The 23,805-nt window shown below is 52.2% G+C and overlaps 1 protein-coding gene across 5 annotated transcripts in view; it reads right to left on the reverse strand.

Annotated features, from left to right (window-relative positions):
- NRG2 (neuregulin 2) overlaps window positions 1-23,805 on the reverse strand; it is a 184,866-nt gene that overhangs the window by 33,625 nt on the left and 127,436 nt on the right. For all 5 annotated transcript variants that reach the window (XM_042936866.1, XM_042936857.1, XM_042936849.1 and 2 more), the window contains exon 2: window positions 3,171-3,342. In XM_042936866.1, coding sequence (XP_042792800.1) covers window positions 3,171-3,342 — 172 coding nt within the window. The remainder of the gene's footprint in view (window positions 1-3,170; window positions 3,343-23,805) is intronic.

The raw sequence follows: 23,805 nt of genomic DNA on the forward strand, positions 1-23,805 counted from the left end.
AGAGGCAATGACCCCTAGGTTTACTGGTTGCAGGCACCTTAGTTTATCAGCTGTGTGATGATCTCGTCAGTTCCAGGGAGGGGGGCCCAGACTTGCATAAGAGACCCTGGGGTCAGAGCCAAAGGGTATAGGCTCTATGGTTCTCTTAGCCCTGGAGGAGGAGCAGGGGCCACTACATTCTCTTCTCACTCCTAGCTCCCGTAGGAAGCCCCGAGGATTCAAGATTCTCTCCCACCTTCCTGGTGCCCAGTGCCCGCTTGCCACAATGACCCAGGCCTGCCCCTGTGATGGGTGCACCTCCCCTCCTTCCTCAGCCAGTTTTCTGCTGGCAGGAACGCATCCTCCACCCGTCCGCACATTTTCCTCAGTGCCTACCTCCTGCTGCCTGCCTGAGGGGCCTGTTCCAGCTTGCCCCTCATAAATAAGGGAACACGCGGTTCTGCAGGGGAGGGACCTGCGCCCAGGGCTTGGGGGGGCTGGTTTTCTTCTGGCACAGGAAGGCTTGGGTGAGACACCTCAGCGTGGTGGCCCTAGAGATAGGCAGCACCCGCCGGGAAGGGGGCCTCTGAGAACCAAGAGCCATTTCAAGAGCTACTGTGGCCTGGCAGATGGCGTGCTAGGATGACCAAAGAGCAAGCTGTAGTATGGGTGGAAGGAAAGAGAGATTTTGCCAGAAAGGAGACTCCTGCTCCTGTCCCTGGCCCCCCTGCTAGGTGAAGCGTGTGTGTGGAGGTGGCAGGCCTCTTTGCCACAGTGAGGGAATCAGAAGTTCTCCATCACAGCTCCCCGTCTTCTACCCAGCCAACTCGCTGCTGGGAGCCCAGGCGCAGGTTGGGTGGAGCGAAGTTTCAGGAATGCAGCAAATGGGACAGGGCCCTAACAGAAAGAAGGCAGGAGGCACACTTCAGGCTCTTAGGGATCCCCAATACCCAGGAATGAAAGACTTGACCACGTACTCTTTCTGGACTGGGTAACCCATTTGTCAGATGAGGCTTAGGGCGCCTGGGTGACTCGGTTAAGCGTCTGACTTTGGCTCAGGTCATGATCTCAGTTTGTGGGTTTGAGTCCTGTGTCGGACTCTCCCCTGACAGTGCAGAGCCTGCTTGAGATGTTCTCTCTCCAAATTTCTCTGCCCCTCCCCCACTAATGCATGCACACACTCTTTCTCTCAAAATAAATAAACTTGAAGAAAAAAAAAAGTGAGGCTTAACCAGGACAGTAACTTGCTCAAAGTCTAGGTCAACCCAAAGGGTGTCTTGTCCAGTCCTAGAGTCACCCTGAACCCAGGAGAGGAATCTAGTTCTGCAAGATTCTCATCAATGTAACACTCAATGCGGATGTCCTCTGCCAGGCTGTACAGGGCAAAAGGGTGTATATGGGTGGCATCCAGCCTCTGAGGCTCTCTCATGCTAGAGGGAAAGAGAACCCCCAAAATGAATGAAACGGTGTCCAAGGCACCATGAGAAGAGACCATGAGAGTTGCCTGGAGGGTTCAGGGAGGTGTCCCAGAGGATATGACATTTAATCTGGACCTGCAGAACTTTGCCAGGGACAAGGTGGGGGAGGGGGGAGCTGCCAGCATAGCTGGGGTCCCAGTCCAGGGTCATGAAAGGAAAGACCAGGGATCAGGAGCACTGAGGAGTTGGGGAGCAGCATGGCAGTGACTTAAAGGTGAGGAAGAGAGGAGTTTGAAGGGTCCTGAGGCCTGGGTTGAGGCTGGCATACAGCAGGCTCTCAAGATCTATCCAGTAAATGAGTGAATGATCAGATATGTGTCCATGTTAGAAAGGTCATCCCCTGCCAGGGTCACAGGGCTCAGTGGACCTCTAGAACTTTAAGCAAAACTGGGTGGATAAGGCACATTTTTCTCTGAAAAAAAGGGTGGAGGCCTTCACCACATTCTGTATTGGAAGCTAGACTAGAGGCTCTGTGAAGGTGGGGACCATGTCTGGGTCAATCGCCAGTGTACGTCCAGCCTCTGGCAGAGTAGAGTGCCTGGCACAGGGCTGATGTTCCATATGCACATGTTAGATACAGAGATGAGCTCACAAACGGGCCTGTGGCCCAGGAAAAGTGGGGATGGCCAAGAGTGGGACCGTGGAGGACAAGAGGCCAGAGGCAGGAGAGCAGATAAGAAACATGCAGGGCAGGGAGCAGGGTGTCTCCTGCTGGAGGGGGTGGTGCCAAGCAGCAGGCACTCCACTTCCGCGACAGGTGTGAGGAGAGCACAGGAGGGTGAGGCAGGGCCAGAGAGGGCAAGGGGGAGAGGCTAGACTGGGGCATACAGGATCAGAGCTGTCTGTGGGTATCGTGGGGGTGGTATCTAGTGTTCAGCTGGCAGTGTGGATCTGGAACTCCGGTATAAAAACAAAAAAGTCATCACAGGGTTATCAGCTCAGAGAGGGTGAAATCACCCACAGGTGGAGAGGGAGGGAGAAGAGGAGGGAAGCCCCCGAGACAGGAAACTTCCAGCCCTGATGGTGACTGAGAGAATGGTCAGAGGCACGGAAGGACCAGGAAGGGGGGCTGCAGAGGCAAGAGAGCAGGTGGCATCCATGCCACTGGCTGCAGAGGGGCCTGGAGGCAAGGGGCTTGGGAGGTCTGAGGTCTCCAGGTCTCTCAAGAGCCACAGCCATAGGCAGAGTGGGGATGTATTTACAAGGCAGATTCCAGGAAGGCAAAGAGGTGTGGAGGACGACAGGGTGGAGTCAGTGGACATGAAACTGACCCTCCATGATGGTGGAGAGAAGTGGGATGGGCAAGAAATGGAGGAGGGAGAGGGGCAGCGATGTGGAGGGAAAGCTTTCAGAAGGGAGGTGATGTGAGAGGGTTGGCGTTGGAGAGAAAAAGGTGGAGGTCATCACTCATGATCTCCCAGACGCATCCTGGAACCAGTCTTTCCCCGAAGATGGCCAAATGTGGGCTTTCGGACACTGTGGCAGATCCTGTGAGAAGTTTTGGGGACAAGAGGGGACTTCCGCAGGTAAAGCTGAGTTTGATAATCCATCCAGAGGCATTCATTAAGCATCTACAGCCTGCACGACACTGGGCCAACATAATCCAGAGCTGCAAGGAGAGGTTGGGTGTGGCCAGGAAGGGGGGACCAGGGCTGGTCCCTCCTTTTCAGGGAGGATGGAGGGCAGCCGGGTGGACAGAGTGTTTTTTCTCACCTGCCGTTGCCGTACTTGATGCGAATGTCACGGCTGCGGTTGAGCTCCTTGCCATCCTTGAACCAGCGATAGGAGGGCTGAGGGTTGCCCGCTGCTGCCTCACACTTCAGTGATTGCTTCTCACCCACCTGTCCCGTCTGGCTCTTCATCTTCTTCAGCTTGGGCCGGGTGGCTGTGGGGTACAAGGCAGGGAGGTGAGCACTGGTGGCAGAGGGGGCAGGCAAGTGCCAAGTGTGAGCAGTGCAGGAAGGGCCGCCCCTCCTGGTGTCATTTGCCAGTTCAATTCGATAAGCGTTCACAGAGGGCCTGCCATGATGTCAATGTGGCTACTACCTCTGGGCTTTCCTTCATGCCTGGAACGGTACTAGGAATTTTATAAACATTAGCTTATGAAAATAACCCCATGAACTCACTGCAACAATTAAGCCCCTTTATGGATGGTGACAACTGCGGCTCAAAATGGTGACGTCGCTTCCTCAAGGTGAACTGGGATTCAAACCCAGGTTCCCTTGACTTCAGTGCTCAGGCTCTAACTGGTGTCCCAGACCCCCAGGCCTAAGCTGGCCTAGAGGACATAGGCAGACCAAGATGACAGACACCGCTCCTGTCCTCGGGAAGTTCAGTCTGGTAGGAGAGCTGTAACCTGGCATTAACATCACAGCATGGTTCACAGAGGCCCGAAGTTACAAAAACTGAGGGGAGCGACCCCAATCCAGGCTGGGGGAGGAGCTAACTTAGCTAAGAGCTGAAGAAGGCTAAGGGGTCAGAGCGGGTAGGAAGGGAGGTGGGCCAGGCAGAGTCAGCATTGTGGCTCAGGAGAATCCCATGCGGTCCGGCGGCTGGGCTCACTTGGATGGGTCGAGTGGAGCAGCTGTCTGGGTGATAAGCTTGGAGCTACACTCGTGGGCACAGGCCCACCTAGTGTTGCAGGCCTGCAAATGTCAAGCTACTAGAGGCTTCTCCCATTTTTCTTATACATAATTCTGTTTCTACATGCCCACTCTCCCATGCTTCATCTCCTTGTCCCCCTCCCCTCAACAACCTAAACCAAAAAAAGAAGGAAAAAAAAAAAAAAAGGAAAAAGTACTCTGTTCACAGGAAGGTAAGGGCAAGCCCGTGCTCCCTGCTGTGGTTTGTAATAATTTCCACTGGGACAGCCCTTCACACGTTACACAATGCCTTCATGCATGCTCTCATTTGGTCCCTGAGCTCTGTAAGGCAAGTGTCATTGCTGACATGGATGGTGAAGATGAGACTCAGAGAAGTTAAGAAACTTGACCAACGCCACGCAGCCAGGCAGCCACGGAGCTGGCACCAGAGCCCAGGTGTCTGGGTTTGCAACAGGTCAGGCTTGTAGCAGCCTCGTGTCTGTTTTGCAGCATGTGTCTCTTTTGGGAGAATGAGGACCTCGTTGAAATCCTTCCAACAGCAGAAGCGATGGTCTGCTGGGGCTAGGGAGTTTTCCGGTGACTGAATGGTCTAGGCTGGCTCTGGACGAAGGTGCCTGAGGGGGCCTGGCGGTCCCCCATTGAGCCTACCCCTGAGCTGCTGCCTGGAGGCAGGGGGAAGATGCCAGCGGGGAGAGAAGAGAGAGAAAGGGCTCCTGAAGCCTCAAAAACTATAAACATAGACCCCAAAAAACAGTGCTGGTGAAACGATTTTGTTCATTTTGGAAAACTTAACAATATAGATGGATAAAAGAAGCAATCATCCATCATCCTAGTACTCAGAAGTAACGTATAGCGACACGCACGCATTGTAAACAAATGGGTCAGTGTCAGTAACATGTTTCTTTCATTTAATGAAACAAAGCCTTTGAGCTTGGCATTAATTATTTTTTAATACTTTGTCTATTTAAAAAAAATTTTCATGTTTATTTATCTATTTTGAGACAAAGAAAGCACGAGCAGGGGAGGGGCAGAGACAGAATCCCAAGCAGGCTCCGTGCTGTCGGTGCAGAGCCAGAGGCGAGTCTCAATCTCACGAACCGTGAGGTCATGACCTGAGCCAAAATCAAGAGTCAGATGTTTAACCAGCTGAGCCATCCAGGCGCCCCTGTTTGTTTATTTATTTTAAATAGGCTCCACGCCCAACGTGGGGCTTGAACTCCCCATCCTGAGATCAAGAGCTACATGCTCCTACTGAGCCAGTCAGGCGCCCATTGGCATTAATTATTAATAATAGCATTTCCCAAACTGAATTCTATAGGACATGAATATCCAGAGGGATGATAATAGGTATTACTTAAGAAAAGAGTTCCATGATCAAATCGGTTTGGGGAACGAGTGGGTAAACACGGTTAAAGAAGTATCATCACTGACTTTGGTATGATTCTCCAACCAAGGGTCTTAGAACTTTTTTTCTCAGAACCCTCAGTAGCATTTCAAGGAAATAAAGTTATGCAGAATAGCTCTAAACATAACTTACATGTATATATATTTATAGATATATACATATTTTCATATCTTCACATAAATCAAAATTCAAGAAGTGTAAAGGGTATATGGTTTAAAAAAACAAGTCTCCCTCTGGGGCACCTGGGTGGCTCAGTCGGTTGTGCCTCCGACTCTTGATTTTGGCTTGGATCATGATGCCAGTGTTGTGGGATCCAGGCCCACGTTGGTCAGGCTCCATGCTGAGCGTGGAGCCTGCTTATGACTCCTCTCTCCCGGAGCACCTGGGTGGGTCAGTTGGTTAAGCATCTGACTCTTGGTTTCAGCTCTGGTCACGATCTCACAGTTCATGGGTTCGAGTCCTGTATCGGGCTCTGCCTGGCAGTGTGGAGCCTGCTTAGGACTCTCTCCTCCCTCTTTCTCTCTGCCTCTTCCCTGCTCTCTCTTTTATTTTATTTTATTTTATTTTATTTTATTTTATTTTATTTTATTTTATTTTATTCTATTCTATTCTATTCTATTCTATTTTTTTATTTTATTTTTTTTAACGTTTATTTTTGAGATAGAGACAGAGCATGAACGGGGGAGGGTCACAGAGAGAGGGAGACACAGAATCTGAAAGAGGCTCCAGGCTCTGAGCTGTCAGCACAGAGCCCGACGTGGGGCTCGAACCCACGGACCGTGAGATCATGACCTGAGCCAAAGTCGGACGCTTAACCGACTGAGCCACCCAGGCGCCCCCCTCTCTCTTTAAATAAACATTAAAAAAAAAGGATTCTTTCTCCCTCTACTCCTCTCCCCCTCTCCCCACCTTGCATTCTCTCTCTCTCTAAAATAAAACAAAAAAACAAGTCACTGTCTAACTTCTTTCCACAGTCACACAATTGTCTTTGCAGGAGGCAACCAATTTTATCAGTTCTGTTTATATCATTTCAGAGACCTTTCAGGTAGTTTATACAAACCCTACTGTTTACACATTATCTTCTCCTTTTCATGGTTGTATACTATTCCGGTGTAGGTGTATCATCATTTATGCAACCAATTCCTATCCTGGGGTATGCAGCATGTTTTCTCCCATCCCCCACAGGATTAGCAGGCCCAGAGGAACATCCTGGCAACCTGACTCAGTATATATATCCAGTGTGTTCATCCAGCGCACGCAGTGTTCATCCTTTGTACACACCCAGCGTGTACGGCTGGACACGCAGGATGGCTCTTGACTCAGACCGCCTAGATTCAAATCCAGGCTTTGCTACTTCTTAGCTTTGTGTCCTCAGGCTATTGACCTAATCCTTTTCTGCCTCAGTTTTCGTATCCATGAAATACGGGTGATAATAACAGCTCCTACCTCATGGGATGATAGCTGTAAGGATCATATGAGACCATGCATGTAAAGCCAGGCTTGCACAGAGCATGAAACAAAGGTTAGCTATTATTGTTTCTTTCTTACTATCCACAATAATTTCCTAAGGCAATCTTTCTAAAAGTGGAATTGCTGCATCAAAAGGGTATGCGGTCTTCCTCATCCTTAAACATTGCCAAATTGCCTTCTGGAAAGGTTGCACCAATTTGCACTCCCACCAGTGAATGACAGTGTCTGTTTTTTCCACACCCTCACTAACATGAGGTATTATCATGTATTTAATCTTTGCCAATTAGCTAGGCAAAAGATAACGTCTCTTTGTTGTTTTAGTTTGCATTTATTTGATTCCTGGTGAGGCTGACCACTTTTTATAAATGTATTGACTCATTGTATTTCTGAATTGCCTGTTCATGTCTGTACTCTGTTTTTCTAATGGGTGCTCATCTTCTTTTTGATCTGTGAGAGTTTTATATAAATAGTAAGGCTATTAACCTTTTGCTATAATTTTTTCCCCAATTGCCTGCTTCTTATATTTTTAAATGCTGGTTTGGGGTGTTGTTTGTTTGTTTGTTTGTTTGTTTTTTTGACACCCAGAGGTTTTGTGTGTATCAACCTATCAGTCTGTTGGGCTTTCTGGAACATTATTCTAAGTATGATTGAAGTCCTGCCTCAGCATCCTTGCCCTTTACCTATACCACACTCTCCTTCATCTACTTGCTCTGGAGTCCCTAGTCACTTCTTATCAAGAGTTCTTAACCTTAGATGCTACTGAGAAACACAGGAAGCTTTAACAATTATGTAGGTGCCTAGAACATATCCTAGATGTTGTGAATATATTTATGTTTTTCTATTATTTATTTATTTATTTATTTATTTATTTATTTTTAACGTTTATTTATTTTTGAAACAGGGAGAGACAGAGCATGAACGGGGGAGGGTCAGAGAGAGGGAGACACATAATCAGAAACAGGCTCCAGGCTCTGAGCTGTCAGCACAGAGCCCGAAGCGGGGCTCGAACTCATGGACTGCGAAATCATGACCTAAGCTGAAGTCGGCAGCTTAACTGACTGAGCCACCCAGGCGCCCCTAATATTTATTTATTTTGAGAGAGAGAGAGAGAGAGAGAGAGAGAGAGAGAGAGAGAGAGTAGTGGAGGGGCAAAGAGAGAGGGGTAGAGAGTCCCAAGCAGGCTCTGTCATTGCCAATCCCGATGTAGGGCTCGAACTCCCAAACCGTGAGATCAGGACCTGAGCCAAAGTCAAGAGTCGGATGCTTAACTGACTGAGCCAGCCTGGTGCCCCCGAATATATATATTTAAAGATATATATAACATAAAGGAAAGTGCACATCTTGTAAGTATATAGCTCAGTGACTGGAGCCAAACTAAAAACATCTTCACAGGTGGCTTTCCTTTAAAGTTAGGTTGACACCTAGTGATTTAACAATCTCTTGGTCAATTGGTGACCTCCAACTAGTCTCCTCCTCCTTCTCATAAACTGGGGATGCAGAGAGCTCTTCTCAAGTTCCAAGGTGCCTCCCCCCACTGCATGGGGAATGTTGACCTTTCTTGCAGTTCTGAGACAAAGGGGCCTCCTGCCTTCCCCCACCCTTCAGCGAGCCAGGGTGCAGATGGGGGTGATACCTGGTGAGAGGAAATGGTGGTCACTCTACTACCTGGTTTCCCAGCATGAGTCCTAACACAATAGTACACACTGGGCCTGGGGCTACTGCTAATGGTGGCAATGGAGAGGGCGTGGTTATGTTCAGACTGACTCCAGAAACAGCGGGTGTAACTCCAATTTAGGGGGGCTGAGGACCTGGGGGCTCCAAAGGCATTCCCTGCCACCACTGGAAAATCCAGGATTGCATTTCAGATCACAAGGAGTCCACTCTAGTGGGAATTCTGTGTGACCTGATAGCTGCTTCTTGATCATCTACTCGCTTCAGAACAACCCCATCTAGTCACTTGTTCCTCATTCATTCAATCATTCATTCATTCAACCTACTATATGACAGGCACTGTTCTGGGCCATGAATAGATACCAGTGAACAAGACAGATAAGATTCCTGCTCTTAGGGAACCTGAGTTTTAGTGAGGAGGAGGATAGACGGCAGCAAATAATCAATAGGGACTCTGAGGCAGCAATAAGCAGCAAGATGAAGTCCTGGAGGTGGGAATGAGCTTAGTGAGTTCAAGGGCTAAAAAAGGCCCATGTGGCTGGAAGACTCTGGAAGGCAGGAGGGTAGCATGAGGGGTGCCTGGAAAGGTAGGCCCAGTGACCGATGTGAGGCTGTGAGCTAAGGTGAGAAGTCTGGATTTGTTTTTGTTTTTGTTTTTGTGTTTTTACCTCTTATGTGCCTACTAGAAAATTTTAAATTACACATTTGGATTGCATTATATTCCTATTTGACAGCAATGGCCTGAAGGATGACAAAATAAAAGTAACCATCCATTTGAATCATGCTATGTTCTTTACAAAGGGTCTTCTTTTACATTTATTAACAGTTCCTCCAAGACTTATCTGAGATATTACAAACCTTGCCTCCTCTCTAACAGTGTCTAGTTCTGGTCCCTGCTCACAGAAATCTTAGTTCATGGCTCTCTGGAAGCCAAAGATGGGTGTTTTGAAAGGGAATATGACCCTGAGAATGGACTGCATTTTTTGTGTCAGGCAAGTTCCTTGGAGGGGAGGGGAAGTGGCTCAGGTGACAGGAAAGAGAAGACCCTTGAGGTGGCACTTGGAACAATAGCCAGAGGACCTCTGCTCCCTCACTCCTGGGCCCAGAGCCCACGAGTCCATAGGGAGGAGTATGGACAATGTCCCCGAGATGGCTCAGATTTGTTTTTGTAGATGTGATGGGAAGAAATCAGAGGCTTACAAGTCAGGGAATGACCTGATCTTACTTTGTACATTTTAACATTTGACATTTTGTCAAATGTACATTTGACGTTTTGTCATTCTTTTTTTTTTTTTTTTTTAATGTTTATTCATTTATTTTGAGAGAGAAAGAACATGAGCAGGGGAGGGGCAGAGAGATTGTGAGACAAGAGGATCCGAAGTAAGCTCTGTGCTGACAGCACAGAATCTGATGTGCGGCTCAAACCCTTGAACAGCGAGATCATGACCTAAGCTGAAGTGAGACACTTAACTGAGAGAGCCACCCAGGCTTCTCTAAGGTCATTCTTCTGCTGAGCCACGATCGCTTCTCCCACTGTGGTTTCCAGCCCTTGGAACCAGTACCAACCCCTGGGGACACGTGGGACAAGGCTATGTGGCTGTTCACACCTCAGACCTGGAGGCAGTGCTTTTGGGGTTTCAGACATGACCGGGCCAGCTCTGACTCCTGCCCGGGCACCCTCTCTGCATGGGGTCCAGTATTGTCTGCGTCTATGTTATGGCCCAGGGCCCATAGTGCATTGCTAGTGTGAGGTATGGAGATCATAGTACTGTGTCCCAAGAATGTGTTGGGGCCTGAGCTAAGACAAGCAAAGGAACAGGCTTCTTGGGATGGGTAGGATTTGTCAGGGCAAGAGCTGGAGCGATCTGGTGGGCAGGCGCTCACCCCTGACTCAGCTGACTTGTGTTTACTGAGTGCCTACTGTGTGCCAGGTTCTGTGCTTTGTCCAAGACAGAAATGATCTAGCTTCGTAGGGGTAACCCCTCCTACCCCTCAAGGAGTTTAGTTTGTCCCTCTTTGTTATTGTTTTGTTACATAAGAAATACATTTCTGTTGTAGAAACATTATACAATACAAGTAAGGCGAAAGAAAAGCACATCTAAATCCATTCAGTTACCTCCAGGGAAAAAACCACCATCGACATTTTCAAATGTCTCCTGCAAGACTTTTCTAAAATGTTTTATGTCCTACTGTTTGGTAAATATATTGTAAAAACACTTTCCCAAATCTAGAAATATAAACTTCAATCATTCTAATGGCTGTATGATGTCTCGTTGTTCAGATGAATTGATTGGGTTGTCTCGAATGTTCTGGTAATATTAACAATACTGCAATAAACTTCTCTGTAAATTCAACTTTGTAGCCAAAGGGAGGTGTCACAGTCCTAAGGGTCTGTGTTCCTCCCCACACAAAGGCCCCCCCAGCACGTAAGAGAGTGGGCAGATGAGAGACATCGGGTAGGAGAAAGAGGAAGATCTGGGTGCACAAGAAGGGGGTCCCAAAACTGTCACTGATACCCTGCTTCCCTGTGGCTGCTCCTTCCCCCCACGTGGAAGGGCAGACAGCAAGCCGATGGCCTAGGTGGCCCTTGGTGATGGCAGTCCTCCCTTTTCCTCCCGCAGCGTCTCCTCCTCAAACCAAGCCCTCTCTGCTGAGCTACCATGCTTCTTGAGAGGTTATTTCATCCAGCCCCCTTCCTCCTGGCACAATGCCCACCTACGCAGCAGGACCGGTGCTCTCTGGAGTGGGGATGTGGGGAGGTCTCCTTTGGCAGCTTTAGGACAATAAGAGGAAGATCTCCCGAGGATGACCCAGGTTGCCACGAAAAGATTTCCCTGGAGGATGGGTCCTGTCAAACATTAAGACGGATCTCCACAGTTGCCACAAGCTGGGCCACACACAGGGTGTCTGGTGGCTTCTGCTTCCTCATCACCTGACGCCAAGCCAGGGCATCTGGCCTGTATGTGTGTGCGAGGGAATCCCCACCAAGCATCTCACTGAAGATAACAACAGCAAGAACAACCAGGGCAGCTCCTTTCACACATCCCAGCCCTGAGGCCAGGAGGTACCGCTGCTGCCAGCAGCTTGACCTCATTCCTCTCGGCAGTGGGCGGTGGGTGCGGAGCCCGCTGAGATCTGAGAGCAAGACAGACGCCCAGGACAGGGCCAGGCAGCCCAGCCGGGGAGGACCTGGCCCGGCCTCCCTCCTAGTAACAAGGCGGCAGGGACAGCGGACTCTTAAAAGGGTTAATGACCCTCACCTCATGACTAAGGCTGAGCAGTCCCCTTTGCAGGGCAACACCTGGAGACAATGCGGCCAGCCTGCCTGGCATCAAAGTCTCCCACTGTCATGCTGCTGGCGGGCTGCGGGCTGGCCCCCTCCCCACCCTTCCCCTACCCATAAAGTGACTGCAGCCTATTGGAGGTTAATTACAGACTCCAAGTTCAAATGAGAAAGAAAAGACCCACTAAAAGCACAGCTGGTTTAAGTGGGCACAGAGGGCCTACTCTGTGAAACGGGCAGCCGGGTATCCTCCCTATGGCCTGCAGAAAAGCCATTCACACTCCCAGGCCAGGCCTCCCAAAGGGAGTGTCCACCCTGCTGGGGCCCCTTGGCTTTCCCTGAGCCACATTCCCTCAGCCAACCAGGCCCAGCCTGGTGCCTGGGCCTGCCGTGCCCTATTCTCACACCCGTCCAACAAATACCCACCTCCAACAATCTCTATGATATATCAGGCACCTGGCATCAGAGATAGGGTTTTGAGCAAGACAACATGGCTCCTGCATTCTGCCTCCGGTGTAGCGCTCCACTGAGACTGGCAGGAGGCAGAGCCTCCCAGAAGACCATTTCCCTGCATCCCTATCAGGCCTTCAGCTCTACAGGCCAGGTGCCTGGCACCTCAGGTACAAGGTAGAGAGAAGAAGGGCCAGGGTTAGCTGGGGATGGGAGCTAGGAGGGGAGGCAGACCCTGTTCCAGGAAGGCGGGTGCAGAGGAAGGGGAAAGGAAGAAGGAGGAGGAGACAAAATCTGGAAGCTCCAATACCAACAGAAACAGTTCCTGCTTCAGAGCTTCTCCTGCCCATCCAGGGGTGCCCATCCACGGACACCCAACCATACAGTGCAAATGTAGGGCATAAATAGGCCTGGTCTGACCACCAGGGCCAACAGTATGGCCACCCCAGCCCCCTCTGCCAGGAGCCAGGCACCCTGACAGAAACGCTGGCTTCCTTGGGGCCCTGCCAAGCCAGAGATGCTCAGCTCCTGGAGGATTCAGGCAGGTATGGGCTGCAGTCCCTAGAGTAGTCTCAGGGCTGAGATGTGGGGATATGAGCACCAGTGATGGGGGAGTGAAGGGATGTCACCTATGTCTGGGGAACACAGCACAGGTTCACAGGACAGAGGTGCCCATTGCCGGGACAGCATATGGTGCTCAGAACAGATACACGGTCTCCCTGGGTTCTTACCAGTACTTGGGGCACAGGCCACAGCCACCCAGAGTTGACACAGATGAGGCACAGAGGAAGTAGCACGGCAACAGAGGAGAGAGTGGCAGCTGGGGACACTGCAGTTCAGCTCTTTGTCCCCGTCTCCTGATTTTCTAGCTTCGGCCCTTAGGTAAGTGGTTTAGCCTCTCTGGGCCTCAGCTGACTCATCTGTAAACCACTTTCTGCCTACGTTAGAGGAATGGAGGAAAAGAAGGCTCTCTATGGAGGGACGGAAGGCTTCTTACCATTATCACCCCTTCAGCTGCTGGGGGTGGAAATGTGGACAAAGCAGAGATGACAGTCCTGGAAGGCCTTTACCATTTGCCCAAACTCTGTTTAATCTCCCCACTGGGGAAGACTGGGCTCTGGGCCAAAGTCTTGGGCCCAGCCCCGAAGAACCCTCGGAGGGGAGTGCCTGCAGCTGCTGCACAAGAGAGAGAGCCCAGAGAGAGAGCCAAGGAGGAGATCCCAGAGCCCCTACCCCCTTCAGGACGGGCCTGCACTTCCCACCTCCTCAGCCTGGCTGGAGAAAGTTGTTTCTGAAGTTCTGGGTCATGAGGAAATGTAGCGGGGGTGGAGAAAGGGGAGGCACCTTATATGCTAGACAAGACGGGCTTCTCAAACTGGGATACATGCAAAGCCGCAGGATGATCTCAGGGCCTCTTTCTGAAGGCTCTGCCAAGATCGTTAGTAAGAAAAAGCAGCATCTTTGTATTAAAGCAAACAGACATATGATGGGGATTTTTAAGATAAAACAAAAATGAAAGAATTCCAAGAAACATTGCATTTCAGGGGGGAAGGTCTTAGCAGGCACGATAGGAGAGACGTACAGGCCCATGTGCTCACCAAATGCAGGTACCACAGTGGGTGTAGGGGGCCCAGGTTGCTGGAGGCCCAGACTCCTTCCCTGCAAATCCATCAACAAGCATGCAGAGCCTGGTCTAGGCACTCTGGGGTCTTGGAAGGCTCAGATGTGGGCCTTGGGGTCCAGGCTAATGAGGGGGGGGGGCGCGGCTGGAAGGGATTCACCCCAAAATGAATGACTGCCTAGATATTTAGTCACTGGCTCAAACACAGCATGTGGGAAACCAGTTTCTCCATCATCTCTCTCAGACCACTCTTTCTCCTGGGTTCCCTCTTTCAGTCACCTTGTCATCTGTGACAACTGTGTCACTCTTGACTCTCTCCAAAGGTCAAGACCATTCACCTTCTACCAAGCCTCTTTACCCTCCTAACCCTCCCTTGTCTGCCTGGTTCAGGTTATACTGCTTCCTCTACCCCCAACACTGATGCACTGGCAGTGAACATGGGGCAGATTCACTTCTATGTGCCTCTCTTCCATTTAGAAACCTCCCTTGGCTCCACGATGTCTGTAGAAGAAAAGCCACCTGCCTTCCCTGGCTAACAGCCAGAGCCCTTGGGGGAAGCTTGCTGGGTCAGTGAATAGGCCCCCTTCCCATACACACCTCTCTGCTTTGCCCCCTACAACTCCCCTTCAGGAACTGCATATTCCAGGCAAATCAAATCACCAGCTGCTCCCCAAATATGTCTATTCTGTATTCTGCCGGTCTCTGTGCCCTCTGCTCATGCTTCCCTGCCATGCCATTCCCCACACAGAAGTACAGTTGAGAGGGTCAGACGCGTAGGCCGTGGCGTCAGACCCATCTCGGTTTGCATCTTGGTTCTGCCCAGTGTCTTGTGTAACTAGACAAGTTGCTTAATGTCTCTGAGCCTTTATTTCTTGTCTGCAAAACAGGGGCAATCTCACCCACCTCCTACAACTGTGGCAGAATTAAATGGGGGTAATGTATGTCAAGAACAGCTCAGTATCTGGGATAGAGAGCTCAGTAACCAGCCGCTCTTAACCTTGATTACTCAGGATGTCCTCAGGTGCCCCTGCCCTCTCTAAACGACCCAACCAGGAGCAATCTCTGCCTCATGCAGATTCCCTGAGCATTTCCCTGCCCTATCTGGGGGCTTTCTACCTTGGGGGAAACCAAGTTCTTAACATTCTAGACTGTGGAGACCGTGGGGAGAGGATGTGTTGGAGAATCGCTCTATTCCTGGCCTCAGGCACCAAGTAGGTGCTCACTGGTCACTGGCTGAATGAATGAGTGATGTAGAGCTGTACTGTGACAGGCGGTGAGTCACAGGGGTCCTGAGCAAGACTGATGCAAGCACTCAGGGAGGGGTGGGGCCCCTCGACAGCTAAGCCCAGAGCCCTCTCCTGCCTGACACTGCTCCCCAACTCAGCCCTCGCCTTCCCCTCAGTCCAGACAGACATCTGCCCCAGGACGGCAGAGCAGGTGATGAAATGGGGTGTTTCACTGAGGACTACTCTTGCTCGGCCCACCAGGCTGCCCAACCCCCGGGGGGCCTCTGGCCACAGGCAGGAAGAGCAGCCAGGGCAGCCTTCTCCTGTGAGACTGCTCTCCTCAAACGAGGGAGGGGTCAGTGGGGTCTCCGTGTACAGGAGTGACAGGGCTTGGGAATGTTCTCCTTTGTTCATGCACCCAAGTATGTATCGGATACTCGGCGCGTGTCAGGTACTGAGGGCCAAGCGGACATGATCTTGGCCCCGGTGGAGATTCCAGCTGAGTGGGCTTCACCCAGACAGTGGGATGGGTACCGTGATGGGGAGGGGCACAGAGGATAGACCTTACCCTCCCTCCTCACCTTGGGGCAGGATGCGTTGTGTGGAGCAGGCAAAGCCCGAAGAATGACGGGAGTTAGCCGAAAGAAGGGAAACAGCACTCCAGGCAAAAGGAATGGCAGGTTCAAGGGGCCAGGGCAGGAGACCACAGTGCACCGGGGGAGAGAAATTCTACCTGACGGGGTCATCATATGCGAGGGTGGAGACGTGAGGCTACAGCAGGCCAAGGAGGGGGCAGTGCCTCACAAAGCTGTTGCTATCCTTGCCCTGGAGCCACCAAACCCCTTGCCTTGTTGGTGTGTGGACTTCTCTCTCTGGGTCTCAGTTTCCCCATCTGTACAGTGAAGGGACTGCACCATGAGCTCAGATCCAGCCTCACCTGACTCCATCAGAAATCACAGATAAGGCTGTTTCAGATAAGTCTAAACCCATCAGCCTGACCTTCAGAAAACGCACTGTTTGGCCCCGTTGGTCTGTCCCTCCTACACACCGTGTTTGGCAGCACGTCTTCAGGACTGCACTTTATTTCCCAGCACCCTCTGTTCTGCACATTTATTTGTTCAAGTGGTTTCCTCAGCCCGAAGGTCCAGCCTGGTAGACTTTGGAGGATGGAAGGACTGGGGTTAAAAGAGTTCTCCACCACAATCCTTCTATCCTCCAGTGTCTATCAAAACCCCATCTCCTCCAGGAAGCCTTCCAGATTCCTCTGATGGGAATGAGTCCTCCTTTCCATTCTTTGTCAGCCCTGGCCAGGGTCAGCCTTGCAATTGCAGGTAAGTCTGTCCATGCTTACCTTGTCCCACAAGGTGGCGACCCCACGCCCCAACGATGGCCCGTAGCCCCCAAGCATCATGCCTGGCACTGATGCGTTGGTTTAACACCCATGGGCCTGACAGGCCCTCTACAGGGTTCTGCTCTGGGAGGCTAGCTGCCCAGCTCCACCAGTGGTTCCCATACTTCATCACAACCAACCAGAGGGCTTGCTAAAACACACATACTGGCCCCTCGCTCCCCAAGTTTCTGTTTCAGTAGGTCAGGAGTGGGACCCAAGAATTTGCATTTCTAGCAAGTTCCCAGTTTATGCCTTAAATCAGGCTCCTGATGATCTAAACATTCATCTTTTGCCCAAGGGACTTAATAGGACACCAGAAAACTACCCAGACTTGTGCCAGATCTTGCTGGACTCTCTGGACCCCTTGCTTGGTTTTTGGCTAGGCAACTCGACCCTAATAACCTCAATCTTCCCAGGAATACTTGCCTCAGGGCCACCTGAGAAGGCGAGTGCCACCTCAGAGCCTCGGAGCTGCCCTCTTGTGTCAGTGTCGTGTGGTTCCTGTTCAAACCTGACTGTCCCAGTCCCACTGTGAGCTCCTGTTGAGAGCAGGGACTCAATCTGCTCATCTCAGTATCCCCTAAACCCTGCCCAAGAGCCCAGGATGTAAATGCCTGACCAGCTGACGTGATGGGAGGGACCCATTCCTACAGGTGGACAAGTGCCCCTTTCTGGTTTTTCTTGAGGGCACAAACTGGAAAAGCCAGAGCCTAGGGGGTGGGCGGTGCATGGTGAGGCAGGGCAGGGTGCAGACCTGAGCCTAGTGACCCCGCCACTGATTCGTGGCCATATCACAGGCAAGTCATGAACGCTCCTTGCATTAGTTTTCTCATCTGTAAAGTGGGGATGATAAAATAATACCTACACTTCACAGAATCAGTATTGGCTTGTAGTGAGTGCTCGGTGAATGATAGCTGCTTCCCCCTCCCCCAGTGCAAGCTGGGCATGAACATGATCCTACCTCTTGGAAGGCCCTTTCTCACACTGCTGAGTTCCTACTCGCCATCCAGGTCTCAGCTTAAAAGTCACCTCCTCTGCGAAGCCCTCCCTACAAATAATTCTCCTCCTCACCATACATTGTACGTTTCTCTGGCTTTATACTTGGTTCTAATCACGGGTATTTGTGTAAAGATCTGTCTGAGCTTACTGAGGGCGGGGGCTGTGATTTATGCACGTAGTAGGAGCTCGGTGAAAGGTTGTAAAACCGAATTCACAAAAATGAGTGAAAGGACATATGCAGTATGGATAGTTACCATGTGGCCAGGGCCTGGAAATCCTGATAAACGGTCACGCCAAGGCTGGGTTGGAGGAGGACAGCAAGGACACAGTGCACTTGTCTCTGCTATTTATAAATGGTGTGCTGGAGGCTGAGAAATGGTGGGAAAACACAATGGGAACATGATTCCGATAGGCTCCTGGTCTCAAGTTTTGGCAACGCTTTGCCAGCTTTAAAGAAAAAGACAACCCTCTCTTCTCTGTGCCAACTGTCCTTTCGGGCCAGCCTTGTAAGCCAGAGAGCAGAGGAAGCTGGAAAGGTGAGTGGGGCTGACCAGGAACCCTGGGAAACCCGCTTCAAGGCCAGGGCCAGGGCTTGTCCATGTTGGGCCAGCACCTTTTCCTCCACACACTCTTCACTCCGGTGCCACGCTAAGGTCAGGCTGTCTTGATGTGGCCCTGGAGCTTCTGCAGCAAGGGCAGAGGACAATAATAGGGATCACTTGAAGATTCCTGCCAATATCTGAGTCCAAAGGCCTCTGCTTCCCACAGAGCTGCCGCTTCTTCCTCCAGCAGCTAGCTCATGGAATCCACGTAGGTCAGAAGGTCCGAGGGAAGGAAGGTACGAGCTCATACTTTTTAAATTTTTTTTTTTTTTTTTTTAACGTTTATTTATTTTTGAGACAGAGAGAGACAGAGCATGAACGGGGGAGGGTCAGAGAGAGAGGGAGACACAGAATCGGAAGCAGGCTCCAGGCTCTGAGCCATCAGCCCAGAGCCCGACGTGGGGCCCGAACTCACTGACCGCGAGATCGTGACCTGAGCTGAAGTCGGACGCTTAACCGACTGAGCCACCCAGGCGCCCCGAGCTCATACTTTTTAAAGGGAGACTATCCCCTCTGCTTGCAGCCTGAAGCCTTCAGTGCAAATTTACGTCTGTCCCAGACCTACTGGCCACCCAGTTCCCCACCCCTTGTGACTCACTGCCCTACTCCAGCCTCACTGCTATGCCAGTCTGGAAAGACTAGAGCTCTTGGTCCCCTCGTCCCCCCTGCTGAGTGCCTGAGACCTGGGCTGAGGGCCGATGAGTCCTGGTCTGTAAACTGCTTTGAGCTGTCAGGATGAAAGACTGTTGGGAAGTACAAAGTCACTCTCTGCTTGTTGGTATTGATCCTAATGAACTCTCAGGTGCCAGGGAGCCGGAGCAGAGCATGAGGCCCACGCTGAGCCCCAGAGTGGCAGGAGGACTGCTCTAGGTGCTTGGCTCGGCAGGGTCAGCCAGAGGCCAAGGCCAGAGTTGGAGATGGCCAAAACAAGCAACAGATGCGGCTCAGATGTGTGTGTGTGGGCACATCACCACCTCTGACCCGACCCTGGACAGCCTAAAGAGAGTAGTTTGTCCTAGAAGTCTGGATGCTATTTTTACCAGAGGCCAAAGATGAACGAGATGGGAGAGAAAGGCCGTGCAAGGATTTCTCTGTTTCCATTCAAATGAGGTGCATCCAGAGTTCTCAGTTGGTGCTGTTAATCCACCTTCATACTCCCAGGGCACCCTGCTGAAGACCAAAGTCTGGGCCCTGCCCTGCTGGAGCAGATACAACTTCCCAATTTACAGGGAGCACCAAGGGAGAGGATGCTTCCATCCAGCCCTGACTGGTCTTTTGGGGGGGGGGCACACAGGAAAGACCAGTGACTTAGAACCTAATTCCAAAGTCTTTCTTCAAAACCACCTTCAGAGGTTTTCAGTTTTTGGGGGGCCAGCTCCTCCCCGACCCCAATCTCACGGCTCTCCTTCCCTTGGGATTCTCAGAGACACAGGGCCTGAGGACTGAGGTTCTGCCCTTACCATGGAGAAGGTAAGAGTTGAGAGCAGAACCTATTTCCAGAAGCCCCGGGGTCACACAGAGGCAGAGCAGGGAGTAGACCCCAGGTACAAGAGTGGGTTTATTATCTATCTCTCAATGCTGCTGCCAAGGCTGGCAAGGCCATGCCAATGCTCTCCCTTCCCCCAATCCCCTGGGATAAAGGGAAATGGAGGGGGGTAATGGGGGAACTGGCTCCAGGTAGGGATACCAGGCATCAGCCCCACTAACTCTCACTGAGTCATGGAGCAGAGCCTGCCCTTCAGCCCCACCCGGTACTCCTGCACTGAGGCAGAAGAAAAGCTTCTCTCCCATTGCTGGCCTGGGTGTGTGTGTGTGTGTGTGTGTGTGTGTGTGTGTGTGTGTGGGTACCCCTCCTGCTGTTTGCCAAGGAGGATATGGGGGTTTTCTGGGTGTCTGGTGGGTGGGTGGGGAGCCAATTAATGTCCCCTTCTCTTTATTCCTTTCTCCCTCCCACTTTCCAGGTCCCACCCCCACCCTCACTCCCACCCTCTAATTTGAAGATTTTAGTGGATAACTTGCTCACACTCTCCATGTCTGCACCTCCTGATCTTTCAATCAAATGTGGCCCCATCCTGGCTAGGACCCCTCTCCAGCTGCCCAGTGCCCATGTTCTTCCCCGCTGGGATGTTCTGAGCATGCAATAAGAGGACCCTGCAGCCTCAGGTGGGCCTGGAGGGGAATTGTGAGGGAGGCCTCCAGCTCTGTAGGCCACTGTTGACTTAAGTATTCATTCTATGGAGTTTGAAATCGCACCTCCTAGTCACATCACAGACTTAAGACTGTTGCTTTTCATTGACATGGTACTTTCTCTTGGTATCTTGTTTTGGAGCATGACCCTTCCCCCCATGACCCCTCCCCCCCCCCCCCCCCCCCCCCCCACCGATTCCACATTCTCCAAGGTCTCCAAAGTTCCTCTAACTCAGGCCTTGGGTCTGTTTGGTATCTGCTCACCAGCCAACTCCCTGAAGGAAGGCATTCTGAAGAGCTGGCTTCCCACTGGGAAGCAGGTAATAAGATGAAGCAGAGAAGAAACAAGACCAGGAAAGATTATAATTAGACATCAGGAAGGACTTTCTCACCAGGGTAGAAGATTCTGGAAGAGATCATTGAGAGGCCTGTGGAATCTCCTCCTCATAGTCCACACCCACCTGTGTGCTATGAATACTCTACCCCCGGCAGTAGGTATTCTCCTTTCTCTGACACTATTGATTCTCACCCATCAAAGCCCGCCAAGTGGCTTCCTTGACATTGGGAAGGTGTCCTTACCTAGTCATCTTTCCAAGGTGCCCATGATAGGATGTGTTTGGGGTAGAGTAGCGGGGAGAAATGGGGTGGCTCACTGAACCAAATCCATGAATTTTGACCCTGAAAACAGGCCATCTTGAATTTCTTCAGGACTCAGATTGGGAGCTGATCCCATATATACCACATACGCCCAGCTTAAGCTGACCCACATACTACTCAGGGCAGACCTACTGTGTGCATTTCCTTGGGGTGGACTCCTAGACACAGGTGCCTAGCAGAGATGGGCAAAGAGGTGTTCTTTATGAAGAATACAACACAGTCCTAGCCTTTAAATTCTTCTAGCTCCTTCCTTCTACCAGGCTGATGCCAACATTTGGCTCTTAAGCTCTTCCCAACAAAGAGACTTCAGAGGCTACCTTGCTACTCTTCCCCCCTCATTATAAAGAAATTCGGAAAAGGAAAGGGATTTGGCCATATCCTCAACCACCACTGAAGCCTCCCAACTCTCAGTCTGGTGCTCTTTGGAAGCCATTTTTATGTGATAGCTCTAGCAGGAACTCAAGTGAGGAGGCAGAGATCCAGCAAAATGAACACACATCATTGTTGAGACAGTGCTGATTTGAAGCTTTAAGACCTATCTCTGGAACTTATTTTGGGCCTTTAACCTCAGTAAGCCTCAGTTGCTCCCTCTGTAAAATGGAGCGAAGACCACCTGCCCCCAGAGTTGTTATACGAAAATGGGAGGTGAAGCATGCCTAGCCTACTGACTAGTAGTCATTAACAACATGCTTGCATGAAGAAGAAAAAAGTGAGAATCCAGGGTTTCCCGAATGTGCCCAAATAATGGAAGCCTAGTTCTACAAGGGAGGACCTGCACCCTCTAGGTCCACCTGAGAAGCCCAAGACCAGTGCACTCAGTGGGGCCTTTCCTCCTTCAGCCTGCAGCTGCCCAGGGAGGCCCCCAAAGCGGGTGTCAGCACAGGGCTCTGTTCACCCAGATCACCTTCTCACCTCCCTCCCTGGGGACAGAATCCAAGGGCCCAAGAGAGCACTCCTGAAGACAAGAGGGAGACAAATGCCTGGTGCCTGGTCCAGTTCTGGGGGAAATGTCACAAAGCAGCGGCTCCCCACTCCCTGGCGCTCACCAGGTGGACAGGGCATCCCCTCCCAGGCTCCAGAGCTGGCAGGCGCTGCTGCTCTTGCTCCAATGGCAGAGCGGAACTCATGGAGGTGTGGCACATGGGTGGGAGTGCGCCCAGAGCACACTCCGAGGCAGGAGAGGCAGTGACAGCTCCCGGAGCGCTCCGCCGCCAGGCCAGGCCCCGCGTCTACTGATCGCTTTCTGTCCGTGCCTCTGGCTCCATCCTGCCACTCACTCCGGGCTCGCGGTCTGCAGGCCGTCCCCGGGGGGGGGGGGGCAGCGCCTCTCTGCCGCCCCCTTCGTGGGGACGCAGCGGCTCGGGGACAGGCGCGCACAGCCACCGGCGGACTCTGGGCGCGCAGTCCCTTTGCCCACCCAGCCACGGAGCCCCGCTCGCAAGCAGGCACTCACGCTCCTCGGTGCCTGTCACCTCAGCGACGGCTCGCACAGCCCCAGACTCACCAGCTCGGTGCTGGGCGGCAGGTTTCTCCCAGTGAAACTGGCTTTCTGGGCGCGCTGAGGTGTGCCCTACCTTTCTCCCCGGGTTCGGGCTCCCGCTCCCGCTTCCTTCCCTCTCGGTGCTTCTTGCCGCGGCCTCGGCCCCTCCTCCTGGACTCCGACATTCTGCCCGGGGTCCCAGGCGGTGGGACCGACGCGAGGCGCGGGAGGCAGAGACGGCCTCCGCTCTCCGCTGGCGCGCTGCGCCCCCGCTGCCTGCAGCCCCAGTGCCCGAGCGCGGCGCCTTTCTTATAGGGCGGTCACACCCTCCGGGGGAGGGGAGCAGCCAGCCTTAACTCTTCCCCTCCCGCGCCCGCCGTCCTCGCCCCCCCTCCCTACCCGTGCAGGCTGCGGGGAGCTGCGGAGGGGGGTGCCGGGGGGCCGGGTCTGAGCCCTGGACCCCCTCCCGGGGCCCACCGAGGGACGCAGGACTGGTGCCCAAACAGAGCGCTGCAGCTCTCGTCGCTGGAGACGGGGCTCAGCTGGGCTGGGGGCCGAGCCATGATTGGGGAGGGGGGAGTAGAGATCCCCCAGCGAGGGCCAGGCTAAGGACAGCATGGGGGTGGGGAGAGAGTGAGAGTAGGGCCCAGGAAGGGACCAAAATGAAGCCCACTGGCCACCCCCAGTGGGGCAGGACGCGAGCTCTTGATTCTTGCAGTGTTTCTCCACCGCCTTGTGGGCCCCCCAGAGTCTTATAGGCAGTTTGCCTGTGCCTCCTCATCCCTGAAGGTCTGGCCTCAACCCCATGGGATATCACCATCTGGGGGAATACTTTTTATGCAGCCACTATTTGTGTTTGGCTGTGGGAGTCTGTGGCCCAGGAGCCCCTCCCAGTCAAGGCAGGCTGCAGCCTGAAGGGAACCTGGGTGTCCCAGGTGGCTTGTAGCCCCTCTCCCACACACACTCTGACAGCCCAGGCTGCCAGCACCAGCTGGCTCCTCTCTTCAAGGCCTGTGGAGGTGAATTGAGACACTGAGACACTGACCACCCCCCCCCCCCCCCCCCCACTTCCCACAAGCCACTGGGCAAGAGCTGCCAGAAAGGACAGCGTCCTGGCTCCAGCCTGGGTGTGGTGCTGAAAGGGTTACATAGCAAAGGCTCTCCCTCTTCTGGCTCCCAGAAAGCCTGAGCCTGCGGTTTGCCTGCCTCTCTCTGCCGGAGGTGTCCCCTTACAGCCATCCCAACTGGAATCCGAGTCAAAGATCATCTTAGCCAGTCCTCTGCCTCCTCAGGACAGGGTCCCA

The sequence above is a fragment of the Panthera leo genome, chromosome A1 (assembly GCF_018350215.1).
Source record: "Panthera leo isolate Ple1 chromosome A1, P.leo_Ple1_pat1.1, whole genome shotgun sequence".
Taxonomy (NCBI): Eukaryota; Metazoa; Chordata; class Mammalia; order Carnivora; family Felidae; genus Panthera; species Panthera leo.